At 37.7% G+C, this 25,672-nt stretch overlaps 1 protein-coding gene across 3 annotated transcripts in view; it reads right to left on the bottom strand.

The window, feature by feature from the left end:
- UNC80 (unc-80 homolog, NALCN channel complex subunit) overlaps positions 1–25,672 on the bottom strand; it is a 229,458-nt gene that overhangs the window by 50,947 nt on the left and 152,839 nt on the right. For all 3 annotated transcript variants that reach the window (XM_033230431.1, XM_033230433.1, XM_033230432.1), the window contains 14 exons: positions 24,942–25,128; positions 24,276–24,407; positions 19,333–19,476; positions 16,401–16,501; positions 15,317–15,403; positions 12,416–12,599; positions 10,608–10,702; positions 9,455–9,544; positions 8,757–8,858; positions 6,727–6,907; positions 4,739–5,007; positions 3,726–3,860; positions 2,057–2,195; positions 1,294–1,390 (listed from right to left, as the gene is read on the bottom strand). In XM_033230431.1, the coding sequence (XP_033086322.1) occupies positions 1,294–1,390; positions 2,057–2,195; positions 3,726–3,860; positions 4,739–5,007; positions 6,727–6,907; positions 8,757–8,858; positions 9,455–9,544; positions 10,608–10,702; positions 12,416–12,599; positions 15,317–15,403; positions 16,401–16,501; positions 19,333–19,476; positions 24,276–24,407; positions 24,942–25,128 (1,943 nt within the window). The remainder of the gene's footprint in view (positions 1–1,293; positions 1,391–2,056; positions 2,196–3,725; positions 3,861–4,738; positions 5,008–6,726; positions 6,908–8,756; positions 8,859–9,454; positions 9,545–10,607; positions 10,703–12,415; positions 12,600–15,316; positions 15,404–16,400; positions 16,502–19,332; positions 19,477–24,275; positions 24,408–24,941; positions 25,129–25,672) is intronic.

Raw genomic sequence — 25,672 nt, forward strand, 5'->3', positions numbered from 1 at the left:
TAACAATGTAGCTGGACACACTTGGAATGGAAAATAGAGCAGAGAGAAGATGTTTATAATCGTCTATAGAATGGATTTGGAGTTAACTTAATGCAGGATTCGATCCATTCTGGAACTTTTTCTAGATCTGTAGTATTATAGGAAGAGCAGGAAAGTGGGAGTAGGACCATCCTGCAGCTTTGCTCTCCTGAGGGCCACAGCCACATCTGTGCCTGACCACAGGCATACTGTTTTTCTCCCCATTGCTCAAGAAGACAAAAATTCGAGAATTTTGGGGAAAACATTTCTTACTCATTCTTCATGTTTTCTTCCAGTAAAAAAGAGTTCAATTAATATAAATCCTGGCTCTTCTTGGCCCTTATTCATTCTCTTATGGGAGAGAGAAACAGGCTGAAGGTGCAGGGAAAATGTATAAAGATATATTTGGCATAATCAGCCTGGCTCCTTCCTTCTTCCTGGAAGAGCCTGTCAACAGAGTACAACTTTTAATAGATCAGATTTAAATCTCAGACCAGAGCCAACAACTTTGAATTGGGATGACTCACTCTTCATGTGAGTCTTTTGAATTCTCTGCACTTGGCAAAATGAAAGCAAGATTGATATTCTTGCCCCTTGTGTTACAGAAATTCTTATTGCCCCTTGAAAGGAGTTTTCTTAAATAAATATGTTATGACATTTTGTTTGCTACTAATTTATATTACTTGTGAGGAAAAATTTTTTCTAACAAGACTAAATACCTTAGCATCTGCACAAGATCCAAATTAAGGGATTTCAAATGAATGAAGATTTACTATTGTTTTCCAGAACCTATGCTATGTTTCCTAAACTTAGTTTGTTTCTTCTTTTCTTTTTTCTCTTTTTTTTTTTTCTGACAGTCTTATCCTGTTGCCTAGGCTAGAGTGCAGAGGTACAATCACAGCTCACTGCAACCTTGACCTCCTTGGATTAAGTAATCCTTCTGCCTCAGCCTCCCAAAAAGTTGGGACTACAGGCGTGCACCACCACACCTGGCTAATTTTTAATTTTTTAAATTTTTTGTAGATACAGAGTCTCACTATGTTGCCTAGGCTAGCCTTGAACTCCTGGGCTAAAGGAATCTTCTTGCCTCAGCCTTCCAAAGTGCTGGGATTATAGGTGTGAGCCACCACATCTGGCCTAAATTTGCGTTTTGAAAGTTTACTTGTCAGAATGTTACAGACTGATATTAATCAGCATAACCTTTGTATTCATTCAATTTTATCTTCTTTGCTGTATTTACTTATGACAAGGCACAGAATAAAGGGCTGCAGATACCTTCTGAATGATTCGGGAGCATATGCCACCACGGTGACACAGAGCTTAATGGCTTCACTGATAGAAAATGTCAGATCTTCGTTTCCATAGCAGAAATCTGAAGGAACAAAAAGTAAAGGCACGCCATCAGAGTGGATTCAGCAGGAGATAAAGAAGCACCTATTACTCCTAATGTTATAATTCCAGTACATACTGTAGCTTTTTCTTGTTAAATTTTATTCCTACACTGTGAAAACTACTAATTTCTTCATCTAAAGGGAATGAAATTCTGTTTTCTAGTTTTGAACAATCAGATGTAAAATAAAAGTACTTTTTTGGTGTGTTTAAGAAGATCTCAGATAATAGAAGACACTGAAGGGCATTTAAATTGTCTAAGGTTGAGGCTTTATCCTTGAGTTGTCTCTGGTTTTACACATTCCATGATAATAAAAGACCATTTTGAAGGGTTATTCACTTAAGAGTTACCCAAGATAACCCAACTTTCTGAAAACTGCAGTGCTACAGCAGTGGTCTACTGAGCATCATTTTAATATAGTTTTCATGGCAGGTAATTCCCTACTCTTTAGGATTCATAAGAAATTTAAGAAAAAAAAAATGTACTCATTCAATTTCTACTACTGTTCCATTTATTTTTGCTACTTTGATTTAGCTATATATATACACACATATAAGTATATGTATATGTGTGTATTATATATATATATACATTTATATTTAACAATTGCAATGAGAGAAAGAATGTCGAAGCAAGTTTTGCTTTTACCTAATGACTTAAGAGGCTTCTCAGCTTTGACCAGCTCTAAGATGTCTAATATGTCGGTGGTCTCTCCCTCTAGGGACTGCAGCAAGTCAAACAGGCACTGAGCTGACACACCTTTGCTGGGCCCATTATTGGCAGCATCCTGATAAAGAAAAACAATTTTAGTTTATTGACTCCCACCACAGTACAACTATAGCTTGACAGGAATTCAAATTTTATAAATGCTATTACCAGTAACAACTACAACATCTACCTGGAATTCAGTTTACATAATTCTGCATCCAGCAATGCTGTGATTTTGGAGTGGTACACCTGACTTTTAAGGGATCTATTAAATTCTAATCTAGAACAAGAGAGATATTTGTAAAAGCTCATAAAAATACAGCAATACATGAACTTCCAAAAAGTTCATATCAATGATTCCTTTAATCGAAGATGGTAGAACTAAGGAAATTTCTATAATTGATTGGTTGAATACTACAAACATGTTTGAGGAACATATGCGTATTTTAACTAACAACCCTGGGAATTTCACAGGTCTTCTTTGATCATGTATCTCCACATGGAGATACTTACAATTTCAAATCTATTTAAAATGGCTTCAAATAATTCATTGAAACAACAAATCCTTATGCAGTTCTTCTGTGTCAGGCACCACGCTACGCACTCAAGTTATAGAAAACCAAAACCAAAATGCAAATAAAACAACAATACAACAATAACTAAAACCAAACAAACAAGCAAAGACAAAAACATACAAAGGTCTTGCTTTCATGAAGATTAAATTCTGTTGGTTGAGTGTGGTAGAAATTCATGTTAATGAAACAAATACATATAACGTGATATGGTGGTAAAATCTCTGAAGAAAAAGAAAAACAAAGCAAGGTAGGTGGTAGAGAGTGACAAAAAGGAATGAAAATTGGCAAACCTTCCTTTTACCATTTTCTATTTTCCATCTCTTCTATGAATTGAATATTTAAAAAACTATAGAGTTAGTCTATTTATGTGTTAGGAGCTGAGATGAAAGCTGAAGAGGAATGTTGAAGAGAAATGATATGCTTGTTGAAAGAAAACTTATTTATGGTATGCATGTCTCATTGGTTAAAGAAAGAGAGCTGAGAGACTGAATATACAAGCTGTCAATGACTAGATCATATATAAAAATAGAACTTTGACCCACAACCTGCAGCAACCTTCTCAGGAAACCAACCCATTATCTACAATAACCAGCCCAGGAAGCCAGCCTAAGTCAGGCTTGTAGGAAGTCAGGCTACTAGCTCCAGTGGTGATCAAACAATAACCTCTGTAACAATTGACCCAAAGTAACCAGGACTTGCATAATAACTGAGAGCTTTCCTAATTTTTGTCCCTGCTTCCAACTTAGGACCAACCAGAGAAAGCCCAATATACACCCCTAACCCATCATTTATAAGATGCCCCACTTCTAGTTAGTTCACTTGCAGCTTCCCCAGGCCAATAGCTCCAATCAGGACATACCTGAAGCTTCCCCTTTTTTTCAGTATACAGCTTTCCCACTCCTCTGCCTGCCTTTGTATCTCTGCCAAAACACAAGTGATGGTAGCCAACTCCTTTGCCATAGTAAGCTCTAATAAATAACGTTGTTTTTCTAACCTTGTTGGTCTTCATTTTTTTTCCCACAGAGCTTACTCACAGGAAATTCCAGGAGAGGGGCCACACTAGCAAACAGCTGGAGCACAAAGGGCTTCCGGTGTAGAATATAGAACTGGTGACAGGCAAATTCGATGGCTTGACGCAGCTGGGGATTGCTTTCATAGTCAGAGTACACCTATGGAGAAATGCCAGATATTCAAAAAATGCCTTAATAAAGTATCAAAGTTGTATTCACTTTTAAAACTCATGGTCATAGGAAGCTTGGAGGGAAATAGCTAACTTCGTAAACTGGTAGAGAGAAATGTAAAATGGTATAAACTTTCTCTAGATAAATTTAGTAATACACCTCAAAATGCTAAAAATCTAAACATACTTCTTTTCCAGGAAGTTTGTGACTAGGAATTTATCTCAAGGAAAGGACTAGACACTTGTATAAGCATGTATATATAAGAATGCCTGCTGCAAGACTGGTTATAACAGTGGAAAACTTGAAACAAATTATTCATAAATATCACTTGCTTAAGTGAATTATGGTATATACAAACCATAGTATACTGTGTAGTAATTTTAAAAATGCTGTAAGGCTAAATGTAGCTATATAAAATGCCTACGATACTCCTAGTGCTATACGAAAAAACTAGGTTACAAACTTGAAAATATATAATTCTGTGTGGTGTGTGTGTGTGTGTGTGTGTGTGTGTGTGTGTGTAGGAAAGAGTGCTAGGATTTGGAAGTATAAACAATGATTACCTGAGAGAAAGGATTTTAAGTGGTCCTTATTTTTGCTTTAAACTTTCTTCATCTTTTCAATTTTGTAATGAACATTCTTGTTTTTGGTAATCAGTAAAAAAATACTTACTAAAAAATAGAGAAAATTGCAACTATCTAAAAATGGAGAAGAGAGTCATTTTGTGACGAATCCCTGGGGGGATTTCGTCACAAAAGAAGATAATAACTCCATCATTAAAATGTTTCAGTATTGATCTAGTTGAACAGCTAGATATGAGCAGTACTCATGTTAATTTTCTGGTTAGGAGAGGACGTTCTGGGCACCTGCAGCATGGTGGGGAGAATCCACTGGTAGCCGCTGAGAGAGAAGAGGTGGTTGAAGTGCACCGCGGTATTGATGACGGTGGCAGCATACTGCCTGAGCAGGGCACTGTCTTCTGGGTGGAGGATCAGAGCCCCGTTAAAAACATTGAGGAAAAGCATGATTTCATCACCCCATGGAAACTCGCTCGGCATGCCCAGGAACATTTCCTCCAGGAGCTGGATCCACAAGCTTTTCTGAAGAGTGTCGAGGCCAAACAGTTCCTTTCCAGCTGTGAGAACATGAAACAGCAGAGACAGAATTAGCCCCACACCAATCCTGTCAGCCTAGGAGGTGATCAAACCCAAGACGCTGCTGTTCTCCGTTTATTCCAGCTCCAGGATGTGAAGATCTACTGCTGAAATGTTTTGCAGCACAATATTACCGGCCTTAATACAGCACTTCCTGTTTCTCCGTGGACTTTCATCATCACCTCTTAACTAACTGTGGGTAAGGCAGAGCAGGCATTGGCAGCATTTTACTGCTAAATAAGCTGTCAGTTGGAGAAAAATAATATTAAGGTTGAAAATGGCAGGGATGGGACTACTGCTTGGTCTTTTAATTAATGGTCAGAGGCTAGCTACAGCTCTATCTACTCCTGCTGAAGCTGAAGCTTTTTTTTTTTTTTTTTTTTTTGGAGCTGGAGTCTCACTCTGTCACCCAGTCTGGAGTGCAGTTGCGCAAATCTTGGCTCACTGCAACCTCCATCTCCTGGGTTCATGTGATTCTCATGCTTCAGATCCCTGAGTAGCTGGGATTACAGGCGCCCGCCACCATATCCAGCTAATTTATTTTTTTGTATTTTTAGTAGACACAGGGTTTCGCCATGTTGGCCAGGCTAGTCTCGAACTCCTGACCACAAGTGATCTGCCCGCCTGGGCCTCCCAAAGGCCTGGGATTACAGGCATGAGTCACTTTGCCCAGCCTGTCTGAACCTTCTGGATGAGGGCGATAAAGCATAGGGATGCTAATTTAATTGTCTCAGATTAATAACCGAGTAACAGAGTGAGGCTCCAAAGTGGGTCTCTTTCTGTGTCTATGTCTCTTTCTCTCAATTGAGGCATTATTTAGAGTAAAATGCACAGATTTTAAATGTGGAGTTCATTGAATTTTGACAAAAATAGGCACTATGCACTCATGTAAGCAACATTCAATCAACATACAGACAATTTTCATCACCCTTCTGCCCCTTTCCAGGAAATTCATTTCCTCCAAATCCAGAGGCAACCACCATTCTGATTTCTGTCATTCCAGATGAGTTTTGCCTCTTTTTGAACTTCACACAAATACCTGGTCCTTGTTTAGTCAAGTATTCTCCTACCCTAACAACACCACCCTACCCACGCTTCAACTGCTGATGATTAGCTTAGAGCAGTGGTTCTCAAAATTTGGTGCTTGGGATAGCAGCATTAGCATCACCTGAGAACTTATTAGAAATGCAAACTCTTGGGCCCCATCCTGAAACCTGGAGGTGGAGGGCGGGGCCCAGAAATCTGTGTTTCAACAAGTCCTCCAGGGGTCTCTTGTGCACACTCAGGTCTGAGAACCACTGGTTTTACGGCACTCTCTGCTGATTCAGATGCTCTCCATTTGAGAACAAAACAAGTGCGTTAAAAAAAGCCCCAGATGATGAGTTTGCGTCCTTTGTAGGGACATGGATGCAGCTGGAAACCATCATTCTTAGCAAACTATCACAAGAAGAGAAAACCAAACACCGCATGTTCTCACTCATAGGTGGGAACTGAACAATGAGATCACTTGGACTCGGGAAGGGGAACATCACACACTGGGGCCTATCATGGGGAGGGGGGAGGAGGGAGGGATTGCATTGGGGAGTTATACATGATATAAACGTCATGCACATGTACCCTAGAACTTAAAGTATAATAAATAAATAAATAAATAAATAAATAAAAAAGCCCCAGAGAGGCAATGTTTCTTTGTTTGATACCTTGAGGATCACTGAAGAGTGAAAACTCAGCATCAATAGCACTTCGAGGGAATGAGGGCAGGCGGAGGAGGTCTTCCTGAAGCATGGAGACATGGGACTGTTTGTGGGCTGTGGGGATCTTCTGGGTTAGGGAGATGAGAAACAATACCCGCCCTACTTCTTCCAGCTTCCGGGTGAACACCTGGAGAAAATAAAAGCAGGAGCAGACAAAAAGGAGGATTAGAAACTCCAGATTTATAGAGTGAAGAAATTGAAGGAAAAACCTTTAATGGCAAACTGGGTCGATAAAGTGGGAAAAGGGGAAAAGTAAAATGAGGGAGACATGTGTTTTTTTTCCTTTATCAGAAGAAAGAGCAAACAATACTTAATTGCCTTTCACTTCCTTCTGCCTGCTTTACAGAAGGAAATGTAGGAAATGTTCCTTATGGAGTTTTAGGCTGGAGAGGAGCATAAGGCAAGCATTGTCAAGAATAGTTCAATATTAAATAGAGCCCATTTGTTTGGATGCTATAATATGGAAGACCTTCACTAACAGGGAGCCCGTCAGTCAGTTCCAATTGCTTCTACCATTGCCACCAATGCCTTAAGCTGTTTCCTGGGAGTTCCGGGTTTGTCTTTTAAAAAAACAAAGACTGGTGTGAGATCCAGGAAAAACCTATCTTGGGACAGAAGCTCATGTGTCCTTGATTGGTGCTTCGAGTTTAAAGGGCATACACATGGGGCTCTTGGTTCTCAGGTCCTTTTCTCTTGATGATTAGGAAGTTTATATGCAGTGAGTAGCTACTGAGGAAACTTCTGAGCCAGACTCAGAGGCCTCCATATTATAATCTCCCTGAGGAACTTAGAAGTCTAAAGGCTCTAACTTGAAGTGTACATCAGAGCAAGAACTCCATTTGATGGCATTCTTTGACAACTTGTTCTTAAACATGATGAACACACACACACACTCACATACACACACACACAGGGAGACAGAGAGAGAGAGAGAGACTAGGGAAGCATCATTATTGATTAGGGTTTTAATTATCTTATCCTAAAATCATGGGCTGGGGTAATTTGGGGAGAATTGTTTTAGAAATTGTTTATATTTAAGATCTAACAGTTTTGCCCAACATCTCACACCTTGCAACACATTCAGTATTTTCTTTCTTTTAAATAGAATATAGGTAGTTAATGGTAGCCATATTTTTAATTACTTAAGTGGTCTAATTCTATGCCATTCTCACTCATTTCATGAAGATATTTTTGGATATTTTGATGCCAAATTATCCTTGATATGTACAGAAAATTGAAATGATCAAGTATCCTGAAATTCTTTAAAGATTTTATTTAAACAATGAATGCAATAAATATGTAATATTAAAATTGTATCATTTTTAGAATTGTGTACTAAAGCTATATTTTGCATGCAGAATGGTGACTTTCCTTAAGCTCAACGTCTGACCTGAGATTAGATGTGAATATTATTCTGTTCTTCAACCTTAAACCTAAGTACAGCTGCTAGACTATATCTCTTCCTGTTTCAAGATAAATTAATAACATGCCCAAGGTCAGATCCCTGGTCAGAGGCAGAACTGGGATGAAGTCCAAATCTTTGAACTTTAGTTTAATGCTTTTTTTTTTTCAGGTATACTAGAGTGACCCCTTTTACTTTGTAGCCAGCTAGTGTAAACCACTGGGATAACTTACATAACTACATTATGTGTATTTCCAATCCAATTTTACAGAATGTGAAATGAAATTCTACATTTAGAAAATAATAGGTAAATAAATTAGAATATTTCTATTATTTATACTCAATAATTCATCATTACACTACTCCAAGTGAGTGTTTCTTAACACCTTTAAGCAATGATCCAATTTGTAAATCTTATACTGTTTGGGGGAACAATTTATTGAGTAAGGGCCAACTATGGTCTCCAGAGAGGGTCATAATGGAATCATAGAATCTCAAAGTTGGCAATATATGAACAGATATCTACTCCAACAACATGACAAAACCATGGAATAAAACTGACGTGGTCAGACACCTGTTTCTGAATGAGTTCCTGTCCCTTCTCCGGATGCATATGTACAAGGTTCAGCTGGGGAGATACCGACCTCCGGAAAGGATAAATATCTCGAACATAGGTCTGTGTGGATTACACAAAGAGAAAAAAAAAAGAGTTCAAAAGATTAAACATTTATTCTCATTTCTTCTTTACCCAAAGGTCTAAGTACTAGGATGCTATGCCAGGAAAAAAGCAGCTAAAGGCAATGTACTAAACAACACTTTGGAAGATCACTGTAAAGTGATGTCAGCAAGCATCCTGAGGCCCCTTCTGCTCATTTAATCAGGTCAGCATGGTCATGTTTAACATGGTAGAACAGAGATGCAAAACAGCATTCAAATTCCAAATAGACACACACAGGTATTATATGAGCAAGGTAATTTTTCATGTAATAATGATCAATAACTAAGTGTCTTGTCTAGCGTATCTCATTTAACTATTACAAATGCTCTAGCATGGATACCATTATCATTACCTTCATTTTACACGAAAGAAAACCGAAGGGTAGAAAGGTGAAGTTGCCAGTCGAAAGCCCCACTGATAGTAAGATGGTGTGACCCAGGTGGTAATACTATTACCTTCTAAACAGCGATGCCTCCCTGATTATGAGCCACCCTCAGGTAGGCATGATAAGTCTTTGGCACAACTCAACAGGGATGTCATTACTGGTGTCTCACCTTATTGTAGTGAATAAGGTTCCATCGCTTATCCATAAGAAAATAATGTGTTGACTGGGATTCTGGGATGTTAAAAAACTCCAGACACTCCTAGAACAATAGCAACAAATTTTACTAAATGTTTACCAGGAAGATATTATGTCCTAGGTAGTAAGCTGACAGATACAAATTTCGAAAAAACAAGGTAACCTCTTATGAGGATTATATATATATTGATGTCTTACATAAATTGTATACATTAGATATGTGTGTGTCTTATATAAACTGTATACACTAGATATGTGTGTGTATATGTGTATACACACACACATACACACACACACACACACACACACACACACACCATGGCTGCATATATACCCACACAGCGTTATCCAAAGAATCGTACCATAAAGACTGATAATGTGATATAAACCATCTGCTCCCATAGTGTCCAAGACGTACAATTATAAATCAGACTGAGTGATGGACTGTGGAGGAACAGTGGCACCTACTGGTCTCAGCATCAGGAAGAAAGCGTGTTTAGAGAAACATTTAGGAATAATATAAACTATCATGCATTGTGCACATTATATAGTATATACTAGGTATAGATAACTTGTATAACCTGAACCAGTATCTCAGTACTGTTGAAAATGAAACTGAGACAAGAGAAGTCCTATCACTTGATTTAGGTCACACTGGTTGTGGTGAAGGCAGCGTTTGAATGTACTCTGTTTGCCTTCCTGCTATCCCACCATTCATCATGAGTATAGAAATGGAGTAGTTGTTGAAGTTGGGCCTTAGAAATTCTCTGGAGATGTCTGAGTGAAGCCAAAAGGAGCAGTAATGACCCTTTCCACTGAAATAAGATGCACGAGTTTGGAAAAGTTGATTTTTTTCCAGAGGTCTCTTCTACTTACATCTTGGCCCAGAACTGTGTTCCTGAAAATCAGATTACTGACAGTTTACTGACTAAAGTCAGTAGAAGTGGGGAAAATTATGGAAGGAAATAGCATAAGGGAATAATAGTGGGGCAGATTTTAGAAGAGTAAAGAAATGCATACATCCATTGAAAGACAGAAAAATGCCGTTTTATTCTAAAATGACTCTTCAATGAGATGGCCATAGCATTGTCCTTAAAAAAATTATTTCTGTTAAAAGTCATTCCTACCTTCAACAGGGCTTCAAATTGAGTGTCTTCATGGACTGGTAACTGGGTTGGGATATCGCACTCATTCTGTCCATGAACTACCAAGGTTTTAGTACCTACGAAAGATAAAAAGAATAATAAACTGACTTTTGCTATAGGAAAATTTGCATTTTAAAGCATAAAGCATTAAAATATTAACAATAATCTCATGCTTTTACTGTTAATTACAATACTTAATTCATAGTTATATATTTTTTAATTTATTTTTAATCTGGAAGTTTAATATTAATACATATATATTTTAAATATATTCACTTATTAAAAGTGATAGGTATGGAGTTCTCAGTACTTTTTAAAAAGTTTTATTTTTAGTAGAGACAGGGTTTCGCCATGTTGCCCAGGCTGGTCTCAAACTCCTGACCTCAAGCAATTCACCAGCCTCAGCCTCCCAAAGTGCGGGGATTACAGGAGTGCACCACTGCGCTCGGCCAAGTTCCCAATACTTCTACCTGTCTTTTACATGCATAATTGTATTTAAATCTCACAGCAACCCCATGATGTGGGTATTATGATTTTTATCTTACAAATGAGGAAAAAGAGAAATGGAATAACTTAAGAGACATATTTATTTAGTAGAAGAGTTAGACTTCAAACCTCAAGCATTGCAACAAGTAATACATCCCTGTTTTCTAGTGAGGTGACCAGGCAATAAAGGTTAAGAAAATATAGACAGAGATATTAGCAAAACCAAAACAAGTACTTGAAATGTAGCTTAAAACTACATTTTCTGTATTCTTCTTGGCTGATTGAGACAATATTTATTCTACTTCATTCATTAATTACAAATCTTTGTGAACATTATGATATACATTGACTTTTAGTGAGTTGTCTTTAAGTATGTTAAAAATAGGAGTTTCTTCGCTATAATAAAAACTGATCACTTTTTTTGGGTAATCTACAGAACGTATACATACACAATTATCATTTATTGAATGTTTATCATAAGCCAGGTATGGCACCAAGTATTTCACATATCTCAACTCATTTATTCCTCACAATCGTGAAGTATGAATTATATCCCTATTTTATACACAAGGAAAGAAAGCTTTGAGAAATGATGTACTTCTTCACAGTTAATACTAGTTATGTGACTAATAAATGACAGTGCTATGATTTAAACACAGGCTTCTTTGCTGCAAGAACCTGTGTTCTCATCTCTACATAATTCTGTCTTTCACTTTTATTTCAATACATGTATCATTTCAAATTTTCTTAGTCACTGCACAAGGATAAAGGGATTGTCAAAATCTTTGTCTTAAGGCAAAACAAGCTATCTGAAGTGAAAAGGAACCATATCTTGAGTTTACATCACGCTTCATGTTCTTTTGTAATGCTCCTTCTTCCTGCTTTCCCCTTTTCCAATTTTTCATAAAGCCTCCTCTCATGGAGTTTACAAAGAACTGGAGTCCATGCCATACAAACAATATTATTCTCCTTGCACTGCCAAAAATTCACTCAAAAAAGCTTTCAGTTCAGCTGGCTCTGTGCGATAGACTTAAATAAATCTTCAACCTTGGCAGCCCTTCAAGGACTGATTCATGCGGATCTCAGTTCTGAGTCTCCCTTTTCAGCTGGCAACCGCTGACTTTTTAAAGGGTCTATTGTATTTCCTCTGATTATATTAAACAAAAATTCTTTGAAGCACTCAATACTGGGGGCTAGGACTCTGAAAATTTTCTCATGAATGAACGAGCCTCTTAGTCTTTCAAAGGACTATTTATAATTTTTTTTTTTTTAAGTTATGTTACTAAAAAGTACTAGTGGCTTACCTGGCATTGAAGCGGTCACCAGGAGCTTCACCTCGCACTGCTCCTTCTTCATTGTCTGCTTGAGATCCTTGAAGAAGAGGCCCTCCACGTAACCCACCACCTCCCACAGGAACGTCAGGGTGGCTGAAATGGCATCCATCCCCCACTCGCAGGGAGTCCGCACAAAGTACATGATTAATCCTACCTAGAAGTCAGGATAAGAAGAATTCACAAAGCCACAATAATCCTGAGCTCACATTCTCATTTCCTTAGCTTTTCTTGTTTTAAACTTGATCTTCTGTGCCTTCGTATTCTCCGTTCAAATGCTTCTGTAACACTTTCAACGTTACCAGGAGAGGGCATAACTGGAAAACTGACCACACAGGCTGCTGCACATTTTCATATATCACTAAAATGGCGAATTCTTAAGAAAAAAGCAGACCATTCCCCCCGCCCCCCACCCAGGCATCATGTCACTTGGTAGCTAGGTACTTAGGCCATCCAAAATTCATCTGTATACAAAGTTTGCCCAAGCACTATTAGCAGCTTGGATTATGTCTAATAGTCTCAAAGCTAAGAGCACTCTGCTTGGCTGAGTTGGTGAACTTCAAAATTTTTGTGTGTCTTTTTGTTTTTTTTTTTAATTTAGGGGTACATGTGCAGGTTTGTTACATAGGTAAATATGTCATGAGGTTTGTTGTGCACATTATTTTACCAGCTGGGTTGTTTGCATATCTTCTAATGTAATTTTGAAAAGCTGTGTGCCCTTTTGCACCTTTTAAAGTTGACATCTAACATGCCTCATTCGAAATTTATTTTTTATTAATAGGAGGTAGAATATGTTCAGCATTCTATACATTGAAATAAGGTGAGGATTGACTATAATTGGAATACTTGATGAAATAAGTTTCAATTATCTTATTCAATAATGTGCAAATATTCAGAAATAAATAGTGTAAATTTTTTTTTTCTTGTGTGTTTTAGCCACTGTTTCTTCAAAAATTTTGTAGTCCTGGAAAACTTTCTAGTTATGTTGAAAGAATCAGAGTTGCAAACCTAATTTGTTTTGATGTTCTAAATGCTGGACACCCTAAGGAGGGCCAACTCTCACCCTTAATAGAAATTTATAAAACACAGGACCAGAGAGAAAGTCCTATGGGTTAAAGTGCATTGATCAGTCAGAAAAGTCAATTTCTTAAAACTATTAATAACATAGAATTCAGATTCTTTCTCCAACCTACATGCCTGTCAGTGCAGCCTGGTAATCTCTGGGATGATGGGGTGGGTCTTCCTTGTGTGCGCTAGAATAATGGTTGAGATGGCAGATTTACTCAACAAGTGTTAGTGCGTATCTGTAAGTTGAGCATTTGGAGATTTATTTCTTTTAAAACTATCTGGGCATCAAGCTCTTTTAAAAATATTTTTGTTGCGGAGCTAAAGGATGGAGGAGAGCAAGCATTTCTCCTATTCAGTGACCTGGGGGAAGAGGCAGGTATACCGACAAGCGAAAGAAACACTGAAAGCGCTCTCGCCTCCAGTTCCTGTTTGGGCTCTTTCCATACCAACCTGGATGCACTGTAAATTTATCAGGGCACACACTTAAACTAAAGGAGGCCCTAACATTTCGCTTTCCAAATCCACCTTTGGTTTTTGTATGGTGTAGACAGAACCCAGAAGTAGTGGATGTTTGGCTGGAAAGCTTTCCAGATAGAAAGGCCATAGGCTGTTGTTACTGAGCGGGTTGCTGTAGCTAGTGGACTTCCTATGTTATAGCCATATGGGACACATGGCAAGAACTCAGGGGGTCTAAAGCACCCAAAGAAGCTGAGGGGAGGTTGAGTCTCCCGGCAAACACTTCCAGTAGCAGACAGGCTTTGAGTGATAGTAGCCATGGGCTTGAGTTTGTGCCCATCCAGCAACCAGCCAAAGAACATGGTCTCACAAACGAACGACCCAGATAAAATGCAAGGGGTAAGATGTGGAACAAAGGTCTTTTTTCTCCCCAACTCCACATAGCTATAGAGACAAAAGCAGTGGGAAGGAGAGAGAATTCCTAGAGACTATGCATTTTTATCCAAGAGAGACTGAAAACCACCAAAAAGTACTGTTTATGTTTTGGTACCGGTCTGAACTTAAATCTGGATTGGACATTTATTCATATTTTTTCCCTTGGCAACCAGCAAGTAGACACTCAGGAGGAAGATGACCAAATTAGTCTTAGACAAGAGAAAGGAATTACAAATGTTCTCTGCACATGGGGGTTGTGGTGTGAGTTAAATTTATCACCCTGCTAGGGATGCATATGCATATGGATAACTGAAGGAGTATGCCCAGCACAGACACTAATTTGGCTATTGGTCTGCCTGGATTAAGGGGCAGTTTCAAGGAGTAGTCATCAGGTTCTAGTCCCCAAACTGCATATTCATTTGGGGTTTACAAAAAGAACGTGAAGAAATTGGTAAGTCTCCGAGGATCAGGAAAGAACAGCCAGGGCAGTTAAAACTGTAACAGACAGTTGCCATACACAGAAACTTTCCATCTAGGACAACAGTTGCATCTGTGTGTGTGTATGTGTGTGTGTGTGTGTGTTGAAACACAGATAGGAAAAGAGGAAAAAATACTAAAAAAACACATGTTTTCTCAACAGAAAACCAAAATAAAGAACAAACATAAGGAAGTTAGATATTGCTAAAGGAAGACAGAGAGGAAACTGACATTTATACTGACTGCCCTCCATATGCCAAAGAGTATGCCAGGCAGGGGCTTCCCTACACAGAAAGTATAGGGAAGCGTAGGTGAATTTAGTTGACCAGAATTTGCCTTTAGTGATGTAATTAATGGAAATTTATTGAAAAAAAAATCTCCTAAGACCTTTTCATCATGGTGCTGCTTCGTAATTGGAAATGAACATTTATAACTCACCAAATAGTTGAATAGGATGTGAGATGTCTGAGCAGGAAAGTCTCCAATATTCAAGAGAAGTTTGCGCAGCATGTACATTAACTCATCCTGAAAGAAGAACGGAATTTTTAATGTTTCCTTCAGCTGCCATGCTGTAGAAAATAAAATTAACTTCTTGAAAATTCGGGATTGGGGGAGGGATTTTTCTTACTTTTGCCCACATATTGATTTTAATTATGTTCAAGATTTTCACATAGCATAGGTGATACTTGTTAAGTAGTATTTAAACCATCTGGAACACCTTTCTCCTAGGAGCTAACACATAAAAATCACTGAGCAGTAAATGACTTTGTCCTTTATAAATTGACACTGTGTGTGTAGGTCACAGGCAAGTCACAGGAAAGTTGTATATTTAGTTAACTCTATTGGCCATGGTAGCCTGATATGATGGGAATGTGAGGAGGACCTATGTTGAAAAATTATTAAACAAATCAGGTTTTTGTGAACTTCCTAATTCTGCTTTCTAGATTTTGAGTCAAAGAGAAAGAGAGAGGTTACGAGAGGATAGATTGAAATGTCTGTAATTAACATTACCTTTCAGAAACTAAACTTAACCTTCCAGTGAATATGACTGTAGCATATAAATGAACACATAATTTTTAATCATCGCTGTATTTTGCCATTGCTTGAAAAACTACTTTTATTTGGCATGATCTTCTTACAGGGTGGTCTGACAAATCAGGATTTTGGTTAATGAAAAATTTTAACATATTCTAATAATCATACCTGTATCAGATTGCCAAGCAATCAGAATTCAATGAAGGTACTCAATAGTAAGAACATTATACTTAATTTAATCTTGCAGTATTTTAGGATCCTCACTAGCAATGTAACATACATATATAGAAACATGAATTAATGGAGAAATTAAAAAGGAAACAGCAATTAAGTATTGCTCATCATTATCATTATTTAAAAAGTACTTATTGGCTGTGTATTGGAGGGCACTGAGTTGCATGCACTGCACTATAAAGTTCTTTGAATGATTTTAACAGTGTTCACACTTGTAGCCACAGAGCTACACTAAAAAGGAAGAGGAATTTACTTGTCTATTGCTGATGGTCAGTTTTTCCAGAAAATGTCGAAGAACTGTTGATGGATCTTCAATTAGACAGTTCCATAAGACTTGTTGAGCCACAGCACTCACTTCAGAAGAGAAAGAAAGTTGAACATTTGTCTTAAATGGAGATAAGTCTGTGAGATAAAGTATTTGACAATTTACAAGCTTTAGTCTCTCCTTTTTGCCTTAAAAAGGCTCTGTGAACTCTTTTCTCTTTTGAAAGGTAGGTATTTGTTCTCTTCGTTGTTGTCTCTGAACATTTTCATATGTAAAGAACAGGTTACCAGAAAGTGTAGGAGTTGTCTTCCGGTATCAGCAATGCTTTTGCAAAGAATATCTCTGTGAATATATGCAATTGTCTTTGTTGTGGAAATCACCCCAATAATAGCAGTAGTAAGCACTTATTAAATTGCAGTCATATTTTATTGTTTATTTTGTGGAGAAACTGTGAAGGACTATTTGGTTTTTGAAAATATGTTTTGGTTTAGAATGCATATGAATTAGGGATTTTTTTTTTCTGTCCACATGAATACTTCAAACAGTATCTCCTTTAGCAAGATAAAGTAGTTGAGCCAGTAACAATTAGGTTTTCACTTCTAATGAGGAAGTCTTAAGAATAAATAATTAATCCTAATGAGAAAGAAAGTGCTATTTCCGTGGGGAAAGTGGTCAGGCTAAGATTGTCTAGAAGTGCCCAGACTAAGAAAGCAGATGGGTAAAAAAGAGGGCCAGTAAACACCGAATGGTCTTTAGTTTGAACATGTTTCCCAAATCCATTGGTTTTCAAAAGTAGGAATACAGAATTTAGCATAAATTTATTTCAAATAAATGATGCCAATTTTTGATTCAGAAACAAAACATGCAATTAAAGTTAAAGGACATATAAATAATATTAACAAAAATATAAATCCAGAGCTGTAGCTTTCATGTGTTTCTATAACTAATTAAAATAGGTGTGAGTTTTTCTCAGGTTGAAATTGATTGCAAAAATACCTTTACATGTGAAATAAGCCAGGCACAGAAAAATAAATACTGCATGTTTTCACTCTTTGTAGAAGCTAAATAAGTTGATCTCTCAGAAGTAGAGAGTAGAATAGTGCTAACTAGAGGCTAGGAAGGGGAGGCAGGAGGGAGGCATCGGAAAGGTTGCTCAATGGATAAGAAATTACAGCTAGATAGCAGGAATAAGTTCCAGCGTTCTTTAGCACTGGAGGGTGACTATAGGTAACAGTAATTTATTCTATATTCTCAAATAGCTAGAAGAGAGAATTGTGAGTGTTCCTAACACAAAGAAATGCTATTTGAGGTGAAGGATATGCTAATTACCATGATTTGATCATTACACATTGTATACAGGTATTGAAATATCACTGTACCCCATACATATGTACAATTACTATGTATCAGTTAAAACTTTAAAATGTTCATATTATTTTTATTTTCATTGCTTAAGTAAGGCAGTTTCATGCTTAAAACATGAAAAATACAAAAAAATGCAAAGAGAAAAATAAGACTGGGAAGTCCACTCACCACAGAAACAATTATTAACAGTTTGGAGTACGTCCTTTCACATACATGAAACATATACTTACATGCATTATTTTATTTTATTTTTTTGAGATGGAGTCTTGCTCTGTTGCCCAGGCTGAAGGGCAGTGGTGCGATTTCGGCTCACTGCAATCTCCACCTTCCAGGTTCAAGCAGTTCACCTGCCTCAGCCTCATGAGTAGCTGGGATTACAGGCATGTGCCACCACGCTTGGCTAGTTTTTGTATTTTTAGCAGAGACAGGGTTTTGCCATGTTGGCCAGGCTGGTCTCGAACTCCTGGTCTCAAGCGATTCGCCTGCCTCGGCCTCCCAAAGTTCTGGGATTACAAGCATGAGCCACCATTCCCACTCTACTTACATGTATTTTAAAATAGTACTATATACAGAAAATATTCATTGGTATTTGGTTTTTTACTTAGCAATATATTAACACTTTTTATATTAATATTCATCTAGAATGCAATTCCAGTGTTCACGGAATGTTATCATATGGAGGTACTATGATTAACTATGATTAGGGATTTATAGTCTTTCTCAATTTTTTTTTATTTCAAATAATGATCAATGTACAACGTCCTTTATATAGCCCTCATGAATGTCAGGAAATTGCTAGAAGCCAGATCTGTGTCAAAAGTTTTTCACACTTTTAAGGTTTTTGATACATATCATGAAACTCTGTTATAGAATGCTTGTACAGAGTTTTATACTTCATCAGCAAAGTATGAGGATGCTCTTTCCCTTGCTTTTTCGCCAGCAATAGATATTTTCATTTAAAATAATCTTTGCCAACTTTGTAGCCGAAATGTAAGATTTAGTTATTGTTTTAAACAACAATGTTGTTTCCAGGTGTTACTGGCCATTGGATTGCCTGCTTATATCCTTTGCCCATTTTTCTAATGGGGTTTTTAAAAATTATGAATGAGTTATAAGAGCTTTTCTAAATGTAACGTTAAGAAATTAACCTTTGTCGTCACAAATCATGTTTTCCCTTAGTTTATTGTTTCATTTTGCAATTATTCTTTTTAGGTAGTTAGTACATCTGGAAAGGTAATCACATAAGAGAGATGGTATTAGTGGTGTCAAGTTAATAGCTAAAAGTGACTGTTTGATTTCTATGTGGCCAAATTAGTGTTCTGTTCTCTGGTCACAAACAATGCTCCTGGACCCAACTACCTATTTTAAATGCAATTTTTTTGGCCATAAAAGTAGAGGGAGAAGGAAGTGGAGAGAGTGATAGTGTTAGCACAGTATGTTGCAAATCTGTAATTATACGCATAAAACAGATAATGTGTTTAAGAGCAACCTACTGTCTTCTATCAGATAAACAGCTTAAGAATATCACTGATGATCCAACTGTTCAAAACTGTACCTGCTACTCCATCTTCCCGCACCTCACCATCCTCCATCAGATGAACAATGGGAAGTACTGCTGCACAGATGCATGCTGGGAACACTGCTTGTGGCGGCTGAGGCACATGGTGGTTTGGCGTGTGTTCAGTGGTGTGTTCCTCATCTAAAATGGGAGACAAAATCAGGGTGTTTTTCTCAGTAATGTAATTCTTTGTTGTTATTGTTGTTTTGAGACAGAGTCTCACTCTGTCACCCAGGCTGGAGTGCAGTGGCATGATCACTGCTCACTGCAGCCTCGACTTCTTGGGCTCAAGAGATCCTCCTGTCTCAGCCTCCAGAGTAGTTGGGACCATACAGGTGTGCCACCACATGTAATTTTTTTATTTTTTGTAGAGATGAGTCCTCACTATGTTGCCCAGGTCAGTCTTGAACTCCTGGGCTCAAGCAATCCTCCCGCCTGCACCTCCCAAAGTACTGAAATTACAGGCATAAGCCACTGCATCTGGCCTCAGTAATGTAATTTTAATGCAACATTTCTCAGTTCAAGGCCTACTTATTTAACAGCATAATCCTACCAATGAGAAAATGCCAACATTTTAAAAAAGATGACATTACACAAAGTACGTCTTCATTTTATAACAAACAAAAAAAACCCAGCCCACTTTCCAAGTACCACTATTCTGGTTTGGTAGAGAAGCAAAGCACAGACATTCTGGGACATGTGGATCAGCTCACAATGTTAAATCAATGAAGATAAAATTCTAAGCAGAGACTAAGACATTTTTCATAGATGCAACTGGTTGTGTGTATGTGAGTGTGTGCAAGATGGTAAGCAGTAATATAGGGTAGAAGAAAACACACACGCATTTAGGATAAGAATGACATAGCCCACTCATATTAATGTTTTCATCCTCATTGATAAATACAATAACAAATTAATAATAAATATAATTGCACATAGGAATAAAGGAAAAAGTTTAGATTTAGTAGGCGAGGAAGGTAGAAAAGGTATGTAACAGCTTATTAATATGAAAATACACATGTCATTTTTCTAAAGCACTAAAGAACTGTGAGTGTTTGATTCTCATATTAAAACTTACATGACTATTTGGGATTTTAGAAGGCCTATGGACTAGAGGGTAAGAGACTTATACTGTCATTCTCAGTTCTGGCTTTGAGAGGTGAAGCCAGCTGAACTTCTGGGTTGGATGGGGACTTAGAGAACTTTTGTGTCTAGCTAAAGGATTGTAAATGCACCAATCAGCACTCTGTACAATTGCACGAATCAGCACTCTGTGTCTAGCTAAAGGATTGTAAACGTACCAATCAGCACTCTGTAAAATCGCACCAATCAGCACTCTGTCTAGCTAAAGGATTGTAAATGCACCAATCAGCACTCTGTAAAATGGACCAATCAGCACTCTGTAAAATGGACCAATCAGTGCTCTGTAAAATGGACCAATGGATGTGGGTGGGGCCAAATAAGGGAATAAAAGCTGGAATAAAGTAAAATAAGGGAATAAAAGCTGGCCACCTGAGCCAGCAGCGGCAACCCACTGGGGTCCCCTTCCACACTGTGGAAGCTTTGTTCTTTCACTCTTCCCAATAAATCTTGCTGCTGCTCACTCTTCGAGTCTGCACTACCTTTATGAGCTGTACTCACTGTGAAGGTCTGCGGCTTCATTCTTGAAGTCAGCAAGACCAAGAACCCACCGGAAGGAATAAATTCCGGACACAGCCTCAGAGTAGATGCATATGGAAATCTTTAAAAATGTATATAGATACAGTGGGCCAAGCACTTCTGGAACAGTGGAGTACAGATCCCTGAAATCTGTTCCTCCATAAAAACAATAAGAACACTGTGAAATACACTTTTTTTCGGAGCTTTCAAAATTAACCAAAAGCTTGGAACTATTTGAGGAGCATGTATTAAAAAAAACAAAAAAAAAAAAAAAAAGGAAAAAGAAAGGTAAACTCTCGGTAAGACCAGTATTTCTGGCATTTTAACTTTCCCTACTCATCTCTCCCTCTTCCTAGGTCCTTAGGAACCTTGAAAATTGACAACCTTGCAACCATTGTAGCTGTGAAAACCAGCAGCCTAGTAGCCACAGGATGGGCAGAGCAGTTTTGGGGCTCCCTAAAAGCCTCAACACCAGAGAATTGTCACTCCTTGACCTGTCTAGAACCCCATGGAAAATCCTTATTCACAGGATTTGTCTTTATTTAGCTTGACTCAAAGCTTACTTAGTGCAAAAAGCTTTATCCCCAGGGCATTTACAAAAAAAAGAGAAAAAATCAGCAACAATTACTTAACATCGTAGCTGTCTGAGGTGTTCATAACAGTTGGGAGAAGCTGGAGACTGACAAAAAACTTAAAAGGGAAATCTAGGGAATGAGATTTCTAGGGGACTTGCAAATCACTGACATATTCCTGGGTATCTAGATGGCTGTACATATGTACAAGGTTGTGCACATGCCCAGGAAAGACCTGAGAAATTCCTGATCTCTCATGTTTGGCTAACCTTGAAGCTCTACACAAACAGAAAGTACGAAAATGAAGGCTAAGGCAGAGTTTTAAACTACTGGAACACTGAAGATGTGCCTCAACACATCCAAAGTGGTCCTCAGTAAAGGCTGGAAGACCTGGAAGACTTATTAGTTCGAGGCACTTAAAATCTCTGTCTAATCATTACCTGACCACTAATGCAACCAAGTGGGGATTTCAGTGCTCATACTCAACAAAGCTTAGGGACTTTACAAAATTAGTCAAGGAAAGTTACTAAACAAACAAATAGCAACACAATAGCAACAAAAAACCCTCATGAGGAAAGGGGGATATTTGATTTGCAGAGTTGCCACATTATATAATTTAAATTGTCCATTTTTCACTAAAAGTTATGAGACATATAAGAAACCAGGAAAATATTGCCTATATACAGAAATAAAAGCAGTCAACATAAACTAACCCTGAGGAAGCTTAAATGTTGGACTTACTAGACAAAGATTTTGTCAGCTATTATAAATACGTTTTATATTAATATAATGTTATACATTTTATATAAAACATATCATCTTATAAAGTTATAAGATAAAGGTATAAATAAAACTATGTCTTTCACATGGCATATCTTATATATTAAAATGGCAGACATAAATCTTACCTTATCCAAAACTGCAATAAATGTAAACTGACTAAATAAACAAAAGGCAAAATTAGCAGAATGGATAAAAACAAACAAACATGAATCAACTGTTATGTCCTAAGAGACATAAGTTAGTTTTAAAGACACAAATAAGATGAAAGAAAAGGATGAAAGAAGATATGCCATACAGACAGCAATAAAAAATGATGTGGAGTATCTGTGTTAACACTAGAAAAAGTATACCGTAAGTGAAAAATTTTTACCACAGGCAAAACAGAGCATGTTATAATGATAAAATAATCAATCAGAAAGACATAACAATTATACAAATATCTGCATATCAAGATTTCATGGTATTGAGAGAAGGACTGACATACAGATCAGTAAAACAGAGATGAAAGACTGTAAATATACTACTACATTCATGTTCAAATGATTTTTGACAAAGGTGCCAAGAAAATTCAAGGGAGAATAGTCTTTTCTATAAATAGTGCTGGGACAACTAGCTATCTAAATGCAAAATTCTAACTCATAACATAACATATATTAACTCAAAGTTGATCACACACCTAAATATAAATGCTAAAACTCTTAGGAGAAAACATAGGAGTAAATATTTGCGACCTTGGATTAGACAGACAATTGTTTCTTAGATGTGATACTAAAAGCACAAATGACAAAAGAAAAAACACACACATTGGACTTAACTAAAATAAAAAACTTGTGTGCCTCAAAGTTACCTTTAAGAAAGTAAAAAAGACACTTGCTTCTCAGCCTTTTGGCTAAGATCAAGTGAAGAAGGTAGAAAGACAAACTACGAAATGGGAGAAAATATTTGCAAATCATATATCTGATAAGTGACTTATATACAGAATGTATAAATAGTTCTTATAATTTAACAGTTAAAAGACAAATTGCTGGGCCGGGCGCGGTGGCTCAAGCCTGTAATCCCAGCACTTTGGGAGGCTGAGGCGGGTGGATTACGAGGTCAGGAGATTGAGACCATCCTGGCTAACACGGTGAAACCCCATCTCTACTAAAAGTACAAAAAAATTAGCCAGGTGTGGTGGCGGGTGCCTGTAGTCCCAGCTACTTGGGAGGCTGAGGCAGGAGAATGGCGTGAACCCAGGCAGCGGAGTTTGCAGTGAGCCGAGATTGTGCCGCTGCACCCTAGCCTGGGCGACAAAGCAAGACTCCGTCTCAAAAAAAAAAAAAGACAAATTGCCCAATTTAAAGTGGACAAAAGATTGAATGAATACTTGTACAAAGAAGATACACATATGGTCAATAAGCACATGAAAAGATGCTCCATACCGTTTGTCATTAGGGAGGTGCAAATAAAAATCACATTGAGTTACCACTTTACACCCACAGGGATGGTTAAAATTAAAACAAAAACAAAAACTAGGGACACACACTGAAATCAGTTGAGGAGGTTTTAAAAACATTGATGGGTCTTACCCTCAGAGATTTTGATTTGGTCTTAGGTATGGTTGGAACTTTTTTGTAAGCTTCTCAGTTGGTTGTAATATACTGTAGCTAGGTGGAAAACTATTTACTATCTAGAATAATGTATTCTGAACCCTCAGCAATATGATTACATGCAATGTAATTAAAATAGAGTCAACTTAAAAATGACATTGCTGAGGTAAATCAACAATTTTTTTTAAAGAATGCCATGCTAATTTTTTTAGAATGTCAAGTCATGAGACAAGTTATTTAATGAAGACAGTGTAATCAAGTGAGATAATGATATTAACTAGGAAGTGTTTCAAACCATGTAAGTCAGGAGAAATAAAACGTATGCATGAGGACACACCTTCAGCACTGACGGCTGAACGCACTGACCAGACTGACCCGCGGCGGAAGGAGTAATTCCTGTGGGAAGTGCTGGAGGTGCAGGATGGACTCACAGACAGTCGACGGGATGCCAGATTGGTGACTTCTTCTACTGGCAAACAAAATGGGGAATGTGAACTTTGGCTTTATAACAAAACAGTTATCATTATCACATTGCTCTTGTATCACAAATGCTTACTGCTCCCAGTAAGCTTAAATAATGTTGAGTGTACTTAGAAAAGGAAAAATTAAAATTAAAAAAGCTCTACAGAGGAAAGACAGAAAATATCCCCTGAAGTTTTTACAAAAGCAGGGCAGAGAATCACTCAATTCAGAATGATTAATTAATCATTTTTTGATACCAACTGACAAACTGCACTTGTGAAGGTTGAAAGATGGGTTGTATTCACTTTAATACACCTATTGGATTCAGCAGTTCCTCGAGTCATTTATTTAATGTAACTAATGTCCGCCTCTGCAAATGGCTAACTCTAAACTTCAGAAAGTTTGGTTAGTGTCAGGAAGTGAGAGAGAGATGGAAGGGGGTATATCACCTCATGTCACATAAAATTGTCAATGTTAATTTCAGAGCACATTATTTCCCTGAGACTCAGCCCCCCCAAGAAGTCCTGTGTGCAGAGGGCACCTTCTTCTTCCGGCTCTGAGCTGGGCGTGCATGTGGGCTCATAGCAAGCCTCCTGGGTGATGGGGATGGCGGTGATGAGGCTGGCTTCTCGACCAAGACGTTTCTTTTCTTCCTCCTGCTGCAAGTTCTTTAAGATGTGTTCCGCCCTTTGATGAGAGCGGGACACAGCCCGGGCTGAAAAGGATTTCTGTGGAGACAGAAAGGCAAGTTCATTTAATAGCAATTCTTCTGCAAGGTCACAGGCATAAAGAGTGTTCGAATGAATCACACAAATGTAGTAGTTTGTCCTCAGGAAATGTTAGGATACCCATGATCCAGTTTCAAGGATATTTGTCTTTTTACCAAATTTCCAAGCTGCGTATAGTTAAGCTATTTTTTTTTTCATTCAATCAGAATGATTCTTCAAGAACATCTATAATTTCTGGAAAGAATCCTATTTCATCTTAGGATTTGGGGGGATATCAATGATTTCCTTTTTAAATATTAAGATCAAATAAAATTTATAAGGACTCTCTTTCTAGAATTTTTTGATCTGTTTTTAAAAGGACATTTATTTTAGGCTGGATGTGGTAGCTCACGTCTGTAATCCTAGCACTTTGGAAGGCTGAGGTGGGTGAATTACTTGAGGTGAGGAGTTCGAGACCAGCCTGGGGAACATGGTGAAACCCCGTCTCTACTAAAAATACAAAAATTAGCTGGGCATGGTGGCACATGCCTGTAATCCCAGCTGC

Source organism: Trachypithecus francoisi, unplaced genomic scaffold, assembly GCF_009764315.1.
Source record: "Trachypithecus francoisi isolate TF-2019V2 unplaced genomic scaffold, Tfra_2.0 Lachesis_group13, whole genome shotgun sequence".
NCBI classification, from domain to species: domain Eukaryota; kingdom Metazoa; phylum Chordata; class Mammalia; order Primates; family Cercopithecidae; genus Trachypithecus; species Trachypithecus francoisi.